At 33.5% G+C, this 18,336-nt stretch overlaps 1 protein-coding gene across 1 annotated transcript; it reads right to left on the bottom strand.

Annotated features, from left to right (window-relative positions):
* Positions 1-4: 4 nt before the first annotated feature.
* LOC128207895 (neurogenic locus notch homolog protein 2-like) lies at positions 5-18,132 on the bottom strand. Its single transcript, XM_052911080.1, has 29 exons — positions 17,965-18,132; positions 17,613-17,674; positions 15,833-15,949; positions 15,552-15,571; positions 15,170-15,258; positions 14,137-14,316; positions 13,772-13,812; positions 13,150-13,178; positions 12,647-12,762; positions 11,136-11,291; positions 10,851-10,912; positions 10,606-10,719; positions 9,953-10,127; positions 9,474-9,641; positions 9,230-9,282; positions 9,069-9,097; positions 8,602-8,699; positions 8,138-8,278; positions 7,761-7,810; positions 7,009-7,122; positions 5,332-5,445; positions 4,859-4,972; positions 4,376-4,522; positions 3,782-4,053; positions 3,481-3,637; positions 3,163-3,270; positions 749-862; positions 491-604; positions 5-180 (listed from the first exon to the last, which is right to left on the bottom strand). The coding sequence occupies exons 1-29, from the start codon at positions 18,117-18,119 to the stop codon at positions 5-7; spliced, it is 3,285 nt and encodes a 1,094-aa protein (XP_052767040.1). The 5' UTR covers positions 18,120-18,132.
* Positions 18,133-18,336: the final 204 nt, after the last annotated feature.

The following is an 18,336-nucleotide window of genomic DNA, read 5'->3' on the forward strand; positions in this document are numbered from 1 at the left end:
AACATTACACAGAAAGAGTATTTGAATTCTGGTTAATATTGACGGATTTACAGTAACTCAGCCGCTTACTTATTTCGCAGTACTTCCCGGTGTAATGCGCTGGGCAGATGCACAGAAACAGAGAAAGATGGGAGAAACATTTTCCATTTACGCAGGGATTGTAGAAGCATGGGTCCAGCACTGAAACATTGAAACGAAATACTTACTCATGTGAAAGTAAATTTGATTGTTTATATCTCTGCAATGGCTCTAGTGTGTATTACTCTCTTAGTATCTCTAGATATGTGCAATACATCATTTAGATAACTTGAAAAAGGAATAAGTTGAGAACCTATTATTTATATAGTTTTTGGAACAAATATGGTCACAGGAAAGGGTGACAGCAGTACTTATATAGTCATTTTTATCATGTGTAATTATTCGAATTGATCAACATGACATTTTCATTTCAATATGAAAAACGAACGTCTCCACAAATGTATACACATACTGTTTTCGCAGTGGTCACCGTCAACACCCTGCACACACGTGCACGTGTAACCGTTCACCTCATCCAAACATGACCCGCCATTCATACATGGACTTGACAAACATTCATCAATCTCTGCAATTTGATAAGGTGTTAGTTGGTTTTCTTTTTCGCATACGATATTGGGATGTATGGTGTATGAAATGCGGCGTCTAACTGTTGCTTACTAGTTTATACTTGATTTGTTTTTGTAATTAGCACAATTTTATAGTAACTTACCTGTTTCACATAATATCCCTGCATAGCCATGTTTACAATGGCACACAAAGTTGTCAACGTCATCTTCACAAGTCGCTCCATTCTTGCAAGGAGATGAATTACATTCGTCTTGATCTAAAATTTGATCAAAGGACTTTGTTAGAAAAAATATTAAATTTGTCCTAAACAGCTATATCAATATCACTCCAAACACTGAACCGCTATCGATAAACACAAACTGGTACCACTTAAAACGAATACAATATCCCATTCTCATTCTCATTTATTCTCATTTATTTATTTCATTGATATAGGCCACCGGCCCAGAACAACATTATGTACACAATAATATACATACAAACATAGTGGTGAATGGTGAACATAGGAATTCAAATAAATTGTATAACATACAATAGAGTAAAATGGTAAACATAATGAAATTACTTTTAATATTTCTACTATGTAACAAAAATAATGTCAATATTTTTGACCGCTAACACAGATTATCTCTTTGTGTAGACCCCCAAACAATATTAACTAAAAAAAAGAAAACAGAATAATACATGGAGAGTAATGTGCCTAGATGTAATATTACTGAGCATTTCATCTCTTACTTTGCTTGCATAGAAAACATACTTTGCTAAATTAGTTATGGTATTCTTTGATACAGAGTTCATTAAAACATAAAATTTATGAATATTTGAGTTTGTAAAAAATTTACTTGGAATATATTTGCTTCTCAAGTCATCATAAAAACTACATTTGATTATAAAATGGAACTCTGTTTCAATATCTAAATTGCATAATTTACACAGTCTATTTTGATAAAGAACATTTCGATATCTGCCAGATTCAACTTCTAATTTGTGAGATGAACATCTTATTTTTGCCAATGCACTTCTAAATTTCCTTATCATCACACAATTCAAATAGTTTGCATGGTTATAATCTGTATTCAGATGCTTATAGAGACTTAACTTATGAGATTTAGATAAAACCCTTGACCATTCCTGTAGATATTGGTCCTTTAATCGTTGTATAATATTCTTCAAAAATAATGATTCATTTTGTACACATTGGTCTCTCCAAATATAACTATACCCTGTTGAATTCAAAAGATTTTTAACTTTAGTCACCCAATTCTCATGGCCTCTTTCATCCATATATTTCAGCATACCATAGACCAGCCGGACATATCTATCTTTTGTCATATTGAGTATTTTTAGCCAGTACTTCAGAACATATTTGGAAGTTCCAATATAAATCGGATAGCGCCCACAATCACTCAAAACTGCAATGTTTGTTGTTTTATGTGGAACACACATGTACCTTTTACATGCATATATTTGAACGGCTTCAATAGTCTTATATTTTTCAATACCCCATAATTCCGATCCATATGATAATATTGGTGCAATTTTTGTATCAAATAATTTGAAATATGTGTTTTGGTTCAATTGACCAAACTTATATAATTTTGATAATAATGTCATTAGCACTCTTTTTGCAGTTATTGCTTGTTCACTGGCCATTTTTTGAAAAGAAAGTTGCTGGGAGAGGAATACTCCAACATATTGGAATCCCTTTAGAACATCTAGGCGTTCATTATTATAAAACCACTTTTCACTTTTAGATAATTTGCCTCCATTTTTATATACAACAACCTTTGTTTTCTTTGTATTTACAGTCAGGCTAAATTCATTTGTAAACTCATGTAATTTATTTATTAATCGCTGTAGACCAACCACTGTATCAGATGTTAAAGCCAAATCGTCGGCAAAAAACAAGCACAAAATTTCACGTAGGTTTGGAAAAAGCTGTATGCCTTTCAGCTCACTGCTTTCAACTTGTTTAATGAACTCATTGACGAAAAATACAAATTATATGGGCGAACATAAACACCCCTGTTTTAAACCAGTTGGACATTCAAATTCATTAGAGAGTGTATTTTTATTAGCTCTAACTCTAGCTCTTACTTTTGAGTACATAGCCTGTAGTGATCTATAAAGCTTCCCATAAACACCATTAACAGCAAGAATTTCAAACAATTTTGGCCTACTAACAAGATCGAAAGCCTTCAAAAAATCTATATATGCTACGTACAGCTTACTCCCCTTTTTGCTGAGTTGTTTTTCAATCAATCCTTGTAAAATAAAGGCATTGTCAACTGTACTGTAACCCTGTCTAAAACCGACCTGGGGTTCCTTAATTTTGTCAAAAATATTAGCGAAGAATGTCAGCCTTCGATTTATTTTACTTGTATAAATTTTGCCTAATACATTAAGTAATGATATCCCTCTATAATTACCAGGATACAATATCAACGCCATACACGAGTGTTCATACGAGCTGGGTGTGTTATTGTAACGGCATTGGTGTTAATTATTAAAAAATAACTCAGCGTTGAGGTACATTCATAACTAATGATAAATCACCTATCTGGCAGTTTTGTCCTCCATAACCGGCATGGCAGAGACAGAAATATTCCTTCTGATGGACGTAACACATTCCGTGAATACATGGATTGCCTTCGCAACCGTTTACTGTAGGTGATACGTAACAACGTTTACATTGAATGAACATAAAAAAGATTAACTCATTTGCGTTATTGTTTAAGCACAGGTAAACCAACAAAAACAAATTTTACATTCATCTAGAGAAATAACAACAGAAAGACACGAACTTAAATAGTGTTAAAATTGACAGTGATAAGATTATAGTAAAGTATTTAAACGTTGAATAAATCTTCTTACTAGGTCCAGATGACGTAGTTGAAAGCCACGTTGTAGCTGCGGTTGTTATGACAGGAGCAGTTGTCGATGATAGACCACATGCTCCATCAGCAAATGAGATGTCATCCAAAGCAATGTCTCCAACGTAACCGTCACCAACAATGCCCTCAAACACGATCTGGAGAACATATGATTTTACCTGTATTCAATATTTTCACTACGAATAATAATTTAAAATTGTCACAAAACAGGCATGTTTCTAATTGGCAAAAATGTTAAAAGAAAGTACTTATGTGTTGTTACTAAAACACTTTTGCGTTACCTTAAGATCTGAGTAAGAGATGATTGTCACTTGTGCAGACCGCCAAACAGGCCCTTGATTCCCTATTGAAGACCAAACGCGTTTTCCAGGGATGTTTGTTCCATCACCAGACTGCAGATAAACGTTCAGTGTGCCTATGCTTGCCCCAAACATGTTGTACCAGAAATGGAGACATTGAGCCTGAGCACCCCTGTAGCGGATCAACGGACTGACAAGCCATGCGGTCTCGTTTACAATCCTCGGAGCACTTGTTTCGATATAAATGTAACTCCCTACAATCCAATTTAATTAAATTAAAATGTTCATTTAAACACGTAATTTGTGTTTTCAATATTATGTTTCTGAAAGTCCTTAAACAAAAATAGTTTGCCTTTTGATTATCTACTTCAACAGTTGTATATGTATTATGAATACTACGACTCTTGATATTCTGCAGAATGTCTGGCATATTGTATACGTGCAGCACTCAATTGCCACTTACATAACATATTACATATTATATATCATTTGTCGTATTATTTAAACTGTTACACGTTTGTCTAAGTCATCATTCGTATTGAAATATTATTGTAAATCCAACATATTGGTGTATACCATTTGCTGTGCCAACCGTGTGGTCAGCATCGGGACCAGTATCCATAGAAGCCGTTGACATTCGATGGAGTGTCCAATCAAACTTATCCAACATTTGTTCATTGTGCCAAGAACAAAATGTATCCTCATCAAAGTTGCAGGACATGTCTACAAATAAATAATTGAATAATATGCTTTCTATTTTTTGTCCACCGATGAAAACAAAAAGTCCATTTTTTATCGTTTTTAACAATATAGATCTAACACCATATGGTAAAGGAAACAGCCTAAACTAGTTTTATTTTGGCCTTCGGAAATTTCTGACACACTTACCAAATATTAAACTGAACTACACAAACTAAACTACAATATTCACCATACGAGTATATATTAAAAAAACCCAGTTTATTTTGCAAAATATATCTTTACGTTACATCAATTCAATTTTTATTCGATTGTCAAAGCTAAAATAAAGCAAAACACAATTACTCAGACAAAATATACCTATTTCACAATGGGTTCCGGTGCGTCCGTTCGAACAGTAGCACTCGTATCCATGCACGTGGTCCACACATGTAGAATCTAGGGGACAGGGACTGGAGGCACACTCATCGACATCTTGACACCAGACAAACATTAAAAAGTGGGACTTCAAATGTTTACAGCACAATTTAATAGACAAGTTGTGACGGTTGGTTTCTTTTAGATTATTTAGAAATCATCGTGCAACTGCTTCTGAGTGACTGAGACAGACCGGAACATGTTAAGTTCACGGAAAAAATAGAAACAAAACAATTTAACGCAGAATTTTCTTCTTATTCTATGATTTATGTCATTTCAAAATATAAATAGGACTTTATTAGATAACTATTTCAGTTATAATTAAATGAGCAATCATTTCGAAAGTCCAGGAGCCTAAATTCAAAGAGGAAGGATGAGGTCATCAAACTGTTAAAGGCCGTATACTTAATAATCACCTGTTTGGCAATATACACCTCCGTAGCCCACTGTACAGTCACAAGCATATCCGTTTGCATGATCTACGCATGTTCCGTTGTGGAAGCAAGGATTAGAAGCACATTCGTCAATATCTGCAGATACATATTCAGTAAAATGTTTATGCAATACTACTGTTAATATTATCTATGCATGGATGAGAAAATCAATACAATATATTTAAGAAACACGGCGCATGGTAATGCAAGGCATCGAAGACGCGACTGAAAGAGTTTTATTATTAAGAGAATATTGGTTGAAGAGCACTACTCGGAGGGAAGCAGTAGTGGACAATTTTCTCATTTTATTTATGTTTTCATGGTAACTGATAGTGTTATTTCATTATGTGTATAATTGTGCCTCAGAGTTCAAGAAAATATATGATCTTGTTTAGAATGTTCCAAACTGTCATAATATTCACAAATTGTCACGTATGGGAATGGTAAAATATGATTGAGTGCACATACGTCATGACTAATATGCATATTTATTCCGATTTCCCACAAAACATGATCAGTATTATTTTAATGTTTGTTCGACAACATCCAGGAATGGTATTTCATTACATGATTAAGAAAAATGTATTAATGCAAAACGGACGCCCACATCCAGAATACATTGGTGATTTCGTTTATCAAGCGAGGCACCTCGTACAAAGTCATTCTTGCCGAGAATATATCAGATAAGTTTAAAATTGTCTATTAATATCGTGTTTGGCTTTATACTTCAATTATTTATTTCAACATCTTATGAAAAACTACAGCTCAGTAGTCCAACGTTTAAACGTTAATCCCGTTTAATGGCACAGGGTAAACGTCGAAGATATAGAACACAACAACAAACAATCACAAACCAGAAACATGGAACAACAGCTCCACAACCAACAGTAGAGTATATATTATATAAAAACTAGGGTTGAGTATCAAGGATTGTTAGGTACCGCCATGGAACGGTCAGTAAAATGTAGATTTACAAGCAAAACGTGTATATAACGTCATTTTTATAGAAAGTGATTTTTTTTAAAATAACGATCTCGTATGACCGATGACAAGCAAACATGAAAACATAATAGGTCACTTTCAAATTGCTAGTATCAATCGTCAGGCTAATTAATTTTTTTGCTAGATGTCACATACAGTTTTCGGAGTTTTACACGCATCAACACGGTTCTTGATCACAATTTATTAAAAAAAGTTGAATATTTTTTGTTATATTCAATGAAAATACATTTTTATTATACAAATAAAATTAAGCTGTAGCCATTGAAAATTGCAAACAATAGACACCCTAAAAGACGCGGCCTATTGCTTTCGTCTTTGAATTATAATCACGAATTAGAAATTGCAACAGCCTTAAGTCACAAGTTATTTGTGAGAAATGATAACACAATAGATATGCAAATGTCCATACTTATTATTACAATCGAAAGTGTCGTAATCCGTTTGGACAAATCCATGGCTAATTTTGTGAATAATGCACCTCAGTCAACCTAGCTCATACGTCAAATGCATAGACAAAGTGTACACATCCATAATATGATTTATAATTTAAGATTAATACAATTTATATAAAAAGAAGGAATCGCATGAAACGCATAATCGCGTTGTGAAACACTAAATAATGTCTTCCCACTTTCTGTAAACGGAAGTATTATTTACCTGTTTCACATGTCATTCCTGTATATCCGGGGAGGCAGTAACAAGAGGCAGCCCCAAGTTTTGTCACGCACGTTCCTCCGTTCTCACAGTGCAGCTTCTGGCAGGAGCCAAATTCTGAAATGTACTCATTTCTATGTACTTATCTGTTTTGGTAAGTTATAAATTCAACATACTATAATTATACTTCACATCTTATACTCTTTTTTTGCGGATTCACGTTTGTGTGACATTTTGAACTGCCATTTAAATGTGATTTAACGTGAGTATGTTTAACATCAATAAATCCGACGAATGTATCAAACATATGAAAAAATAATTGACCTAAACAGTTTGCACAAAGAAAGAGTTAATGGATCATTAATCAAATTCCATAATTAACTGGTATAATATCTGGCAGATGTAAAAAAAATCAAACGTACATAAAATTCGTCATGATACATGCTATTAGCTGATATCACTTTATGAAAGAAACATTGCGAAACACATTTATATAATATTTGAAACTACAGAGACAAGTCCTGTTAAAAGACACAGGGATCATCGTCGAACAATAGTGACAACTTGTTAAGACAACCTGTTCATAAACAAATTGTTTTTCACGCGCAGAAGATATTACACAATAATAAAGTACAATCAAATACTCAATACAAATTTCTTTCTTTGCCTTTTATATAAGATGAAGTCTACGAACAACCTTAAAACAAAAAATATGTAATGTACATGCTAGATGTAGTTTAAACACACTATATTACCTGCAGGTGTTAGTGCAAGTACTGTGAAGTTGAGGGTTGTACCGTTTATTCTGAAAATGCAAACCACTTGAATATTAAAGAAAAGTAAGAGAAAGATTCATATACAAATCTAAATGTGACTACTAAATAGTTGCACATTGCATGTTCATAACACAAAACTGAGACATTTCTATGATTTATGTTTGACAGAATAGGCAAAAAAAGTATCGCCAAAACGTCCCGTCTCAAACAAAGTGTTGAGGCAAACATTTGAAAGTATACTGTTGTCTCATTTGATGCCAGCTCGGTCACTCTAATTAAATAAAATAACTATATAATTAAGGACATACTGACTCACTTAAGAAGGTGAATGAATTGATCATAAATGACTTAATTACCCAGCTTTCGTGCAAAGAGTTTGTTCTTGCCCCTCCTTCAATGTGTGTACAACGACTTCAGTAACACATACACCATTTCGCTCTTGTGTGATAAAGATGTCCATGTCATCTCCTCGATTACAGCAATGTATCACTTGATCGCTGTTTTAAAGTATAATTTGGACACTACATAAGTTTAAGTTTAGTTATTATCCAATGAGTACGTTTCACTAAAGAAAAGCGATTTTACTAATTGGTGAATCCGAGTATGAAAATGTCACTAAAATAATGATAACAACCGAGTAGAAACATTACGATTACGAAAATAAATATTTATGCAAAAAGCTACAGAAACAAGCTCAGTAGCAAAAAGTTTTAACATAAACCCGGTTTAGATAACTTTTCCATCATTCAACAAATAAACTTATTGATATCTTAAACCACATGAATTAAAAAACAGGTTTGAAAAAAATCTTTATAATTACCATGACTGAGTTTTATCCGTTATAATAGTTATATAGCAATTGTCATCGGCCATACAAATGAATCGTGTGCCCATAGCCGGTGATATAAAACTAGTTACCTAAAATAGTAATAAAATACACTAAAACTTATCCGCTGGATTACAAAATATTGAATATATCAATATAAGGTCAAGAATAAACCATTTCCGAAATTGTTCTAAAAAAAATAATAGATATAATATTTAATTTTATGCTGTTTGGCCACATGGGTATCTCCTCTTCTGTTCTATAAATGTTTTGATTTGTTCTCTATTTATTCTGATCTTGGACTATAATTTATAAATCTCATTTAACGTTGATATAAGTGTTGCTCTTTTTGGGGTTTTAATATGTATTCCCAGACATCGTGTAGCATTTCAAACGTTCAGTGTAAAACCGTACAAAATCTGTAATAGGCTTACTAATACAGTATATTAATACCAACACACCTGGTTGCCAGAATTCACTTCGATGTTGCCTGAAGGAAAGACAGATGAGTGTGATCAATAACAAGTTATTCAAGCAAAACATTGCAAGACAAACAATGTACTAAATGATTTGTTTGTATGAAAATAGTTACATGCGATACTAGTTCTAGAAATACCCATACCTCCTGTGTTTGGTGATACTTCAACTTCGAAACAAAACTCATCTACGTTCATGCTGTGAAGAAGAAATATCATAATATTATTTCGTTAACGCATATGTTTGTACATTGTTAATTGTGAATACGTTAAAGAATAGATATTGTGTTGGCTCTATCATACTTGAAATGTTATATTGACATATAAAAAATAAAGTGGTAAAAATGCTTAAAGCCTTATAAATACATGACTAACACTTAACTAACGCACCCGTGTTCCGATCCGTCTGCTGTTGTTTGGTAACAACATAGGTCTGTTCCAGATGTTCCAAGAAAGGTTGTATATAACAGATTCAGGTCCTTCGTTTCTGTCACCGGGGTGATCACTTGTCTGCCAGGTTGTTCTATTATTGACGTGTTGCAGTATCTTTTCACCGGTCTACAGAGATAAAAAAAACAATAGAGTTAGCTGTGGGACCACCATAGATGTCTTTCATCGCAGGTTTAGCGGTTTTGGGTACTTAATTACTCCTTTGGCGAACATCCCATCAACCGATGGGGTAAAACTCCCCCTTTGACTTTAAAAACTTTGTTTAAGTCACACAACAACAACAGAGATCACAAGTGAACAACATGAAAAACATGAAGTAAACATATAAGGTATTGACGGTCAGACATACCAAATTGTACATTGTTAATACTCAATGAGATCATTGCAGTTAGCAGAAACAAAGGTCCAATGATACTAACCGAGTATTGTTGCTCCCGAAGTAAGGTATAACGAATGTACACTTCTGATTTTCGATGCAAGTCGTTCTATTTAAAACACCTCTAGAAAAATGAAACCTAGGTCCGTTGATAACTAAAGATGCATTTAGATGTTCGACACCGGGAAGGAAACCATTTCCAAAAGCGTTTTGCAAATCTAACAAAAATAAACTGAATCAAGAGAAATTTTAAAACGAATTATTGAAACTTTGATATAAAAATTTCTTATATGGACGTCGCTATTATTACTGATATAAACACATAACGAATGAAATGTTATACGAAAACTAACTCTCGTATTTGAAAATCAATATATACACATGTATAACATACATCAACTTTGAGTGATAATGCTTTAGCTACTAACCAAATAATGCACATAAAGAAAGTACTAATTATTGATAAGAAGATTGTAACCGTGTATCAAATGACTGGTGAATGCTAAAAGATTTACAGTGATCAACTGTCGTCTCATAAGGTAGAAATACCGTGTTTTCTGCAACTTGCCTTCAAACTCAAGTATTCATTGTACAACTACCACTCCTCCTCCTACTACTACTTCTACTACTACTACCGCTACTACAACTGCTCTAAAACTAAAGTCTAAAACTGTCTTAAACTGTTGTACAACTTACGGCAATCACTTCCTGTAAAGCCGTTTTGGCAAATGCACTGATATGTGTCGATGGCTTTGTTTGCTAAGCAAAGTGCTCTATTTGTGCAGTTTGAAAATTTGCATGGTCCAAAAACTGAAATTTACATCTAATACACTTACAGAAATGCAACATTGAGACACCAAATATATCAAATATAATACAAAAATAAAGAAACGTTTAAACGTTAATATCATACACATATAAAACAAATTGATAATGTTAACCTTGAAAAGGGCGGAGTGTGTTTCTGATGTTGATGATGGTACAATGTTCTTCACCGTATACCCTATAAAGCAAAAGTGTGACAAAAATTGTATACTTACAATTAACTCACCATAAATAAGGCAGAAACTTATTTGGTCATTCTCAAAACAGTAAATTATTCACACTTATACGCCATATCCTAGTCGTTTAATTTCTACATTAGGATATGGCAACTATGTTGAAAAAAAATGAAGATGTGTTTAGAAGTTAAGTTTACAATTAAAAGAATGTGTAAGAAGGCATACCGCGGCAATGACAGTCTCAAGCAGAGCTTCTGTTTGTCACCAACATTTGCAGTTGTTGGCACCTTATATGACACGTCGGTCACACATTCGTGGACAAGATGGCTTGGTGGGAAGATATGTACGTTTCCCATGTATCTTGAAATGCTAAGCGTTGGACTGGAATTGAAGTAGAAGACAATAAACTTAATATTTAAGGCGAATAACATTTTGACTGGAGGTAACTATAAACTACTTTTATCAAAGTATTACCAAATAATACCTGCAAGTTTTTCTTTACAAATGAGTATGGAAACGCATAGGCCCCTCGATCTCATAAAAGTATTTTTACACCGTATTTTTTGTTCAAGAATCATGTTACATGTTCGCAAAAAATCGTAAAAAAATCGCATCAAACGTCAAAACTCGACTCCGAAAATATCCAGCGTTATACGACATCGTGAAATCAAAAACAAAAGAGACAACGTAAAATGATCGCGTTAAAGAGATGCCATTTTCCCTTGAGTTCCCGCGCTCGACATGAGCAACAGAAATGGCTACCGAAGATGAAGAAAGAGCCAATAAATACCGTATGAGTAGAGTATGGTTGGCAAACAGATCCGGGAAGAAGAAGTGTTCTACAGTATTGCTGAACGTATGATACGCGTTATATTTAGGAATAGAATCACTTTATTTTGGTTCACTTGCCTGTATCAAACTACGTTTAGTACTCTATATTATAATAATTGTATGAGCATCAAATGCAATATTTTAAATACTTTTACGATATTTTCGTGCAATATATCTCACATTAAATTTGATTTTTCTTAAACAAAGTTTGCCTAAATCATAACTCAGTAACTAATGCAATACATTAAATTAAGCTTTGAGCATTAAAGAATTACAATGTTGTGCGCAGCGTACGAATTAATATTGGGCGCTTACCCCATAGTTGAATTTCCTATTGATTCTTTTATCAGTGTTGGTATCAGTTATCGATGAAAAAGTGCTGTCTAGTGTTTTGTTTATTATCAAAACAGAATGCTGAACGTATGATATAGACTATTATTTCTACTTTTTCATTTGCTGTTCCCTACTAGTTGTTATGGCGAATACCTTGCCTCTAATGCCAATTAACAATTGAAAACACGTTTAAGAGAAGCGAAATAGCGATGTTATTCACTTCAGATTACAGTAACTTCAGGCCATAACTTAGAGGCTTGAGGCCACAATTAAGTAACGCAAACGCCCACAATCAGCAAAATTCTTACAGTCAAATATGCGTTCATTTTCATGGTTTTCTCGAAATTATAACATGACTCGTCCATAAAATGCAGGGGAGCAGATTAAATAGCGTGGGCATGGATAATTCCTTTTTCTAAGAATGTTCTACACCAAAACGTTCACACTGTACGATCACTACACGATAACGTTATTCAACGCACCTCCTTCGGAACCTTGTTGCTGTGTTCAGAATATAGTACGTTTAACATTGAAACCTCATTGTGCATAAGAGAAACAAAGGAGGTACCTACCATAGCAATGGTGTCTGAAACCTCGCCCCATCAGTGTAACGAATATCAAAATGGCAATCAGTTCCTTTTATGCAATCGACTTGTTTAAGAAAGGGTGACAGAAAGAAAGGTTTTTCCTGAAATATTGTATTTTGAAAAAAATATAAATCTTTGCTCAAATGATGTCTTATAACATTTTTAATGCCAATTAATCACGTTGCTAGTTTTTAATCGTTATAATAAATTACTGAAACAGTTTGAGAAAACACTTCATTTTCCCCTAAAACTTCTTTCATATATTGGATATCAGTTTAAATAAACATAAGCATGCATAAGCACCTATTACATAAGACAGTTTTGACTTAAGGAACAATGTCAAACCCGTCATCAAAGCCTAATTGATAAATAAAGTTATAAAGGTTATGGTGCATTAATATTTACATTTACTGCTTATGTTTTTTTGCAAGAAAACTTTTGTATCCAGCTTATCGTTCTGTTAAAGTTGAGGTAAATGAGTAGATTACCGTCTCTATGGCATTCTCCCGAGGGATTGCTGAAACAGATATATAAAGACCAGTTACAACTATAAACGCTCAAACTTGGGACTTTTATTATGAAATTATGTAAACATGCAGTATGTTCAGAGTTTAATATTCGAATAAATTTAAACATACTTGGTCTTGCATATGCTAGTATGTCTCACGTTTCGAGAATACCGTAATTTAATTGGCTTATCTAGGACATAGAACTTGGACATTGCCAAAACAGCATAGTTTTTAATGAATAGCGTTTTAAAATGAACTCAGAGCACGAAAGATAATTCAAGTGCTATGAATACAAACGCGTTAATTTCGAAACTCAATCGAGAACATTACATCATATGGGTGGTTGCTGTTTTTGAGCTTCATTGAAAGACAGATTGAAATCAGAAAGACATTTTAAATAAAGTACAATACAATCTGAAAGGGAAATTACCGGAAAATCAAACTACACCCAAAGTTTGATATGAAACAGTGTAGGTTTGACAATGTTCATTAGCAGTAATTAACAGTTCCAGAATATAAATAACTACACTGTGTACAACGCATTTCACAAGTCTACTATAATTATTTCAAAATGCGAGTGGAGCAAAACGTAAACACATACCTGACAAGATGATGTTTGGACATATCTCATCTTTGACTAGTCTGAATTATTTTAAAATAAATCTATTATTGAGCAGTATAAAATGCAAAAACAGGGTGTTTAAACACTTCTTTATCTGGGTACTGGATTTTAAATCTATATACAGGTTTTGTAGAAATATACCCAAGGTCAGCAATACGTAGTTCTATGAATTTAAGTAGATGTTTTTTCATACTTAAAATGATTTCTCTTGTGGTGTATATTCACTGTATAACGTGTTCATGTTAACTAAAACACAAAAGGGTGTAAATATAACATGCTCAGATTCAAAGATGCGCTGCGAAGCAGCTTAGTTTCAAAAGCAAATGTATTTAAATATGTTGTACCCTGCAGAATCCAAAATCTGCAAACAAAAGTGCAAAGTATCATTTGCTTGCTCAGAGGGAGAAAGTAGAACAGTTCCGAATGAACAGTGACAGTCAAAGCTGGTATTCGGGTAGAAAATTGTGGGTTGGCTGACAAATAAACACGGATCTGCACGGCCGATGATGAGCTTTGTCAGTCGCCTGAAGAAAATATAACAAAGGTTAAGCAGTTATAAAAGCAAAGTATACAGTACTGTATGCACAAAAATCTTAAAAGGCCCATACATTGTAGTATTGTAGTATTAAAATATAAAAAGGGAAGATAGCCCTTAACGAAAGCCAATTAGCTACAAAGGATCGCGTATATGTTGCGATGCTTTATGGGTTTAATGATCGAAAACAATAATTAATAAATTCATTTTGTTTAAAAATCTTCGACTTTTTTCATTTCTGCAGTATGTATAGTGCAGAAATTACCATTGCTTTATCAGTTTGTGGTAACCGACTTAACATTAGCGCAGGTGAAACTTGTTTTTGATTTGCAACCAGAAAAAAGGCATGTGATTAAAATAACCTGACTCTCCTTATTATATAATGCATATTGTTTGTTTGTTCTCTCACCAAAGACCCGCCTAAATAAAATGAAATATGTGGCGATTCGTTACATATCCTATACATATCACACTTTTCAAGAGTTTCAACGAAAAAGTTGTAAACATTGAAAGTTCAATCAGGTTTAGTGGACATAGATTTTAGCAAAGTTATCTAACAAGTCAAGTGAACATAGTTTTGGGCAAAGTCATTTTTCTGTCGATACTTCGCATTCAGGCAAAAGATTTTTAAGAAGCTTTCAGGGTGCCTTTTGTAACCAGTATTCTGTTTCTTTACTTATTTAGTTAAAACATTTGCTGATGCACAGTGAGTGCGGGTTGAAGCGATATGCAAATGTTTATATGAATAAATAAATCCCAGCACTTAGAAGTAAAATATTATTACATGTTTGATCAAGTTTTAACGTTATTTCGTATGCGTATACAGTAAATGAATAACACACTTGTCTTTTGTGCAAAACTTGAACGGATACAAGCACTGTTCTCCTTTTTGACAATAGAAGGTCTCCGCAACTGAGCTTTTTGGAAAACTCTGAAAATATATGAGAATCAGATAAGGATACTTTCACTACGAATGCGCACTAATCCATCATTAACTTATGACGATATGTTGTTTGTAGTTTAAGGTGATGAATTTCTTGTTTGATGTTTGCTTTACGTACATTGAATCATAATAAAATCTAGGCTACTGGGAATGCCCTTGAAGATTCTAGTGCTTTATTGTTATATATACACGCATGTATATATAGACTGGATCAGTAATGTAGATAGGCATTCTTCATCTGGCTCAAGAGCACAACTGGACCTTTATGATTGGAAACTTACCTCGACGCAGGACTGGTATGCTTAAATGATAAAAGGAAAGTATTCAAAAAATAATAATTGACGATTCTATAACATACGATCTAGAATTTATATGCTGTGAAAAGGAAATAGAACACTCAATTTACGACAAATGCAAAAAAAAATCAGACAGGTTTTCATCATTTGATACGCATGTATCATCGTCATTCTACAATTATATATTGGCAAACGCGTCCTTTTAAAGAGTAACCGGACATATAGATAGTTTCATCAAATTAATGACGTTATTTCCTCTTGGTCACCTTGTGAACAATTTTCCCCAGAAAAGCCTTCTTTGCAATAACATGTAGGCCTTAAAGGCTCGTGACCATCACAGAAACCGCCATTGTAGCATTCAAGTCTTTGGCAACCGACTTTGGCTGGAAAGGAAAATTATAACAAAACTATGTCGATTTCAAGTTTTATTGGATTATTTGAAATACAATTAATCTAATTTAATCATATCCTAATTTACGCTTTACCATTTAGACCCATAGGTTCACACATAGGCGGTCATATTTTGGATCGCTTTCCGTAAGCCAATCAGATGCCTTAATACGACATAGACATAAACATCAATCACCTTTAAACTGAGCACTTCACAATACAATGAAAAATCAACATGCTGCTAAATATGCTTGTGATTGACATCGAATTTTTAAAGATAAGATTAAATATAATTACCCGGAATTTTAAAGGACAAGGAGACCTTGTTACCTATTCATAACTTGTGCGCAACAATATTTAGTGTTTTGACGATAACCTTCAAAATATGAGACAACGAGCACATGACCAGATTCTCCCCTAATCAAATCGATTAAATTTTATACATCACGAATGATTTTTTTTTGTATTATTATCACAGACATGAAACAAAATTTGTTGTCCATTAAGCATTTTCGGTAGAAATTAACACAGTCTTCTAAAACCCGTTAAACTACGTCACTTTCCCGCGTTTAACAGCACCCCCTTTGAAACGGACCCAAACAGTTTCCGTATGAATATTTATTTACTTAGATGAGTTTTTAATAACACAGAAAACGGCTAATGTTTATCAAGTTTGAGGCAATTTTTAGGATTCTTGTATTGACCCGAGGAAAAATCCGGGTGGTGGGGGGCGATGTTTCCTAGATGTTTCAGACGTATAAACATATGAACCTTCACCCACACAAGCTCTCAACAGGCGTGAAGCCAATACGTACGGTCGAATGGTGGTTCGTCATCAGGCTAGTGTATCGCGTTGTCGATCATTAAGAAATCACACTTTTTTGAAGGGTTTAAGGGTTTAAGTACCGAAAAAAGATTAATTTGGCCTTATGCAGATTATATTGGTTGATATTAAGTTGGATTGTAAATATCATTGTATACCATAACAATCGTATATAATTGATGAGAAAACAAGCCCAAGACATTTGGAGAGTTACTTAGATTTAGAAGTATTGATCTGAGTAATACAAAATGATAAAGTTTAGAGGACATATATTGGCATGATACAAGGTCGCCATTAAAGCATTGCAAATAAATAATAAAATATATTAAACAAATGCACTAAATGATTTCAAAATAACAAACATTTTAACATCATCCTTTATAAGGTTAAATTATATTATTTCGTTTAAGAATGTTTATGCAACTGTAATATCAATTTTGAAAACAAAGACCCCTCCCATTAAGATAAAAAAATCTAAAAATCTACTAACGCTCACTATATCGCTTACAAACAATAGTCCCTAATTGTTAAAATTACAAATTTGGTTCCATGCTGTGTTTTACTAAAGCTATCTTAAAGATATTTTAAATGATATGGACTTGTATGGAAATGAATGCTATATGCTATGACGCATACCACTACCATAACATAATTAAAATAAATTGTTTTTACTCCATGAACGCCAAGAACATATTTACGCAGTGAGATCATTATCCTTTTAACAAGGAAATAAGTACACTTTTGAAGATACGTTATCGTAAAAGATGGATGAATTAGAAATTATTAGTTATAGAATAGTTTAAAATAAATGTAGCAAATCTGTGTTTGCTTACTTGCAGAAGTAGTATTAGAAACAACCATGGTGAAACATCTTTCCTCACCAGGAATTCCTCCCCTTCAAAACATTTCAAAATGAGTTTATGAACATCGAAAATGTGAACAAATGAATAGACCTATGCCATTCACTAGAAGGGTTAAATGTTATTTATGATTGTTATACTTTTGATAGTTTTGTGTTAAGTAAATATTTGCAGTGAAGAAGTGATTCCATTTTTTATATGCAAAGATGCATGCTATCGTTCCTTCGCGTTTGCATTTTCACAAGGTTTTAAAATATTAAAATGCGTCTGTGATATAACAATTGACATAACCCTGGCATAATACTAAGAAATATGTGTTTCTTACTTTGCCAATGATAACTCCACACATATTTTGCGGTTGCCGTCTGCATAAACTGGCTTAAAAGCAACGTCAATTGTACAGCGCTGGTTCGATGAGTTCCCATCAATGCAATGTCCACATGTTGAAAACGCGTGAATGTTCTCAAAATTGGATGACATTTTGTTGACTAAGTCAACTTTAATGCTGGAAATATATTTCTTAAAATGATTTAAGTAAGTTGGCCTAGCCTTTCAGCGAAAAAGGTTAGCGCTTTTTTCAGAATCGAACGCCAAAAGACACGTCCGCTCCGGATAATGACAAACACATAGTACGAAATCGCGGTAATAGAAAAGGAACGGACACACGGTAATGGTAACATAAAAAATGCTCCCCCTA

Source organism: Mya arenaria, chromosome 11, assembly GCF_026914265.1.
Source record: "Mya arenaria isolate MELC-2E11 chromosome 11, ASM2691426v1".
Classification (NCBI taxonomy): domain Eukaryota; kingdom Metazoa; phylum Mollusca; class Bivalvia; order Myida; family Myidae; genus Mya; species Mya arenaria.

Excerpts from the sequence above, each read along its gene's own strand:
- LOC128207895 (XM_052911080.1), bottom strand. The coding sequence starts at position 18,119 with ATGTCATCCAATTTTGAGAACATTCACGCGTTTTCAACATGTGGACAT. Across the intron at positions 12,763-13,149 it reads GGGAGAATGCCATAGAGACG|GAAAAACCTTTCTTTCTGTC; the intron begins GTAATCTACTCA and ends ACAATATTTCAG. Across the intron at positions 11,292-12,646 it reads TTTCAGACACCATTGCTATG|TCCAACGCTTAGCATTTCAA; the intron begins GTAGGTACCTCC and ends CTTCAATTCCAG.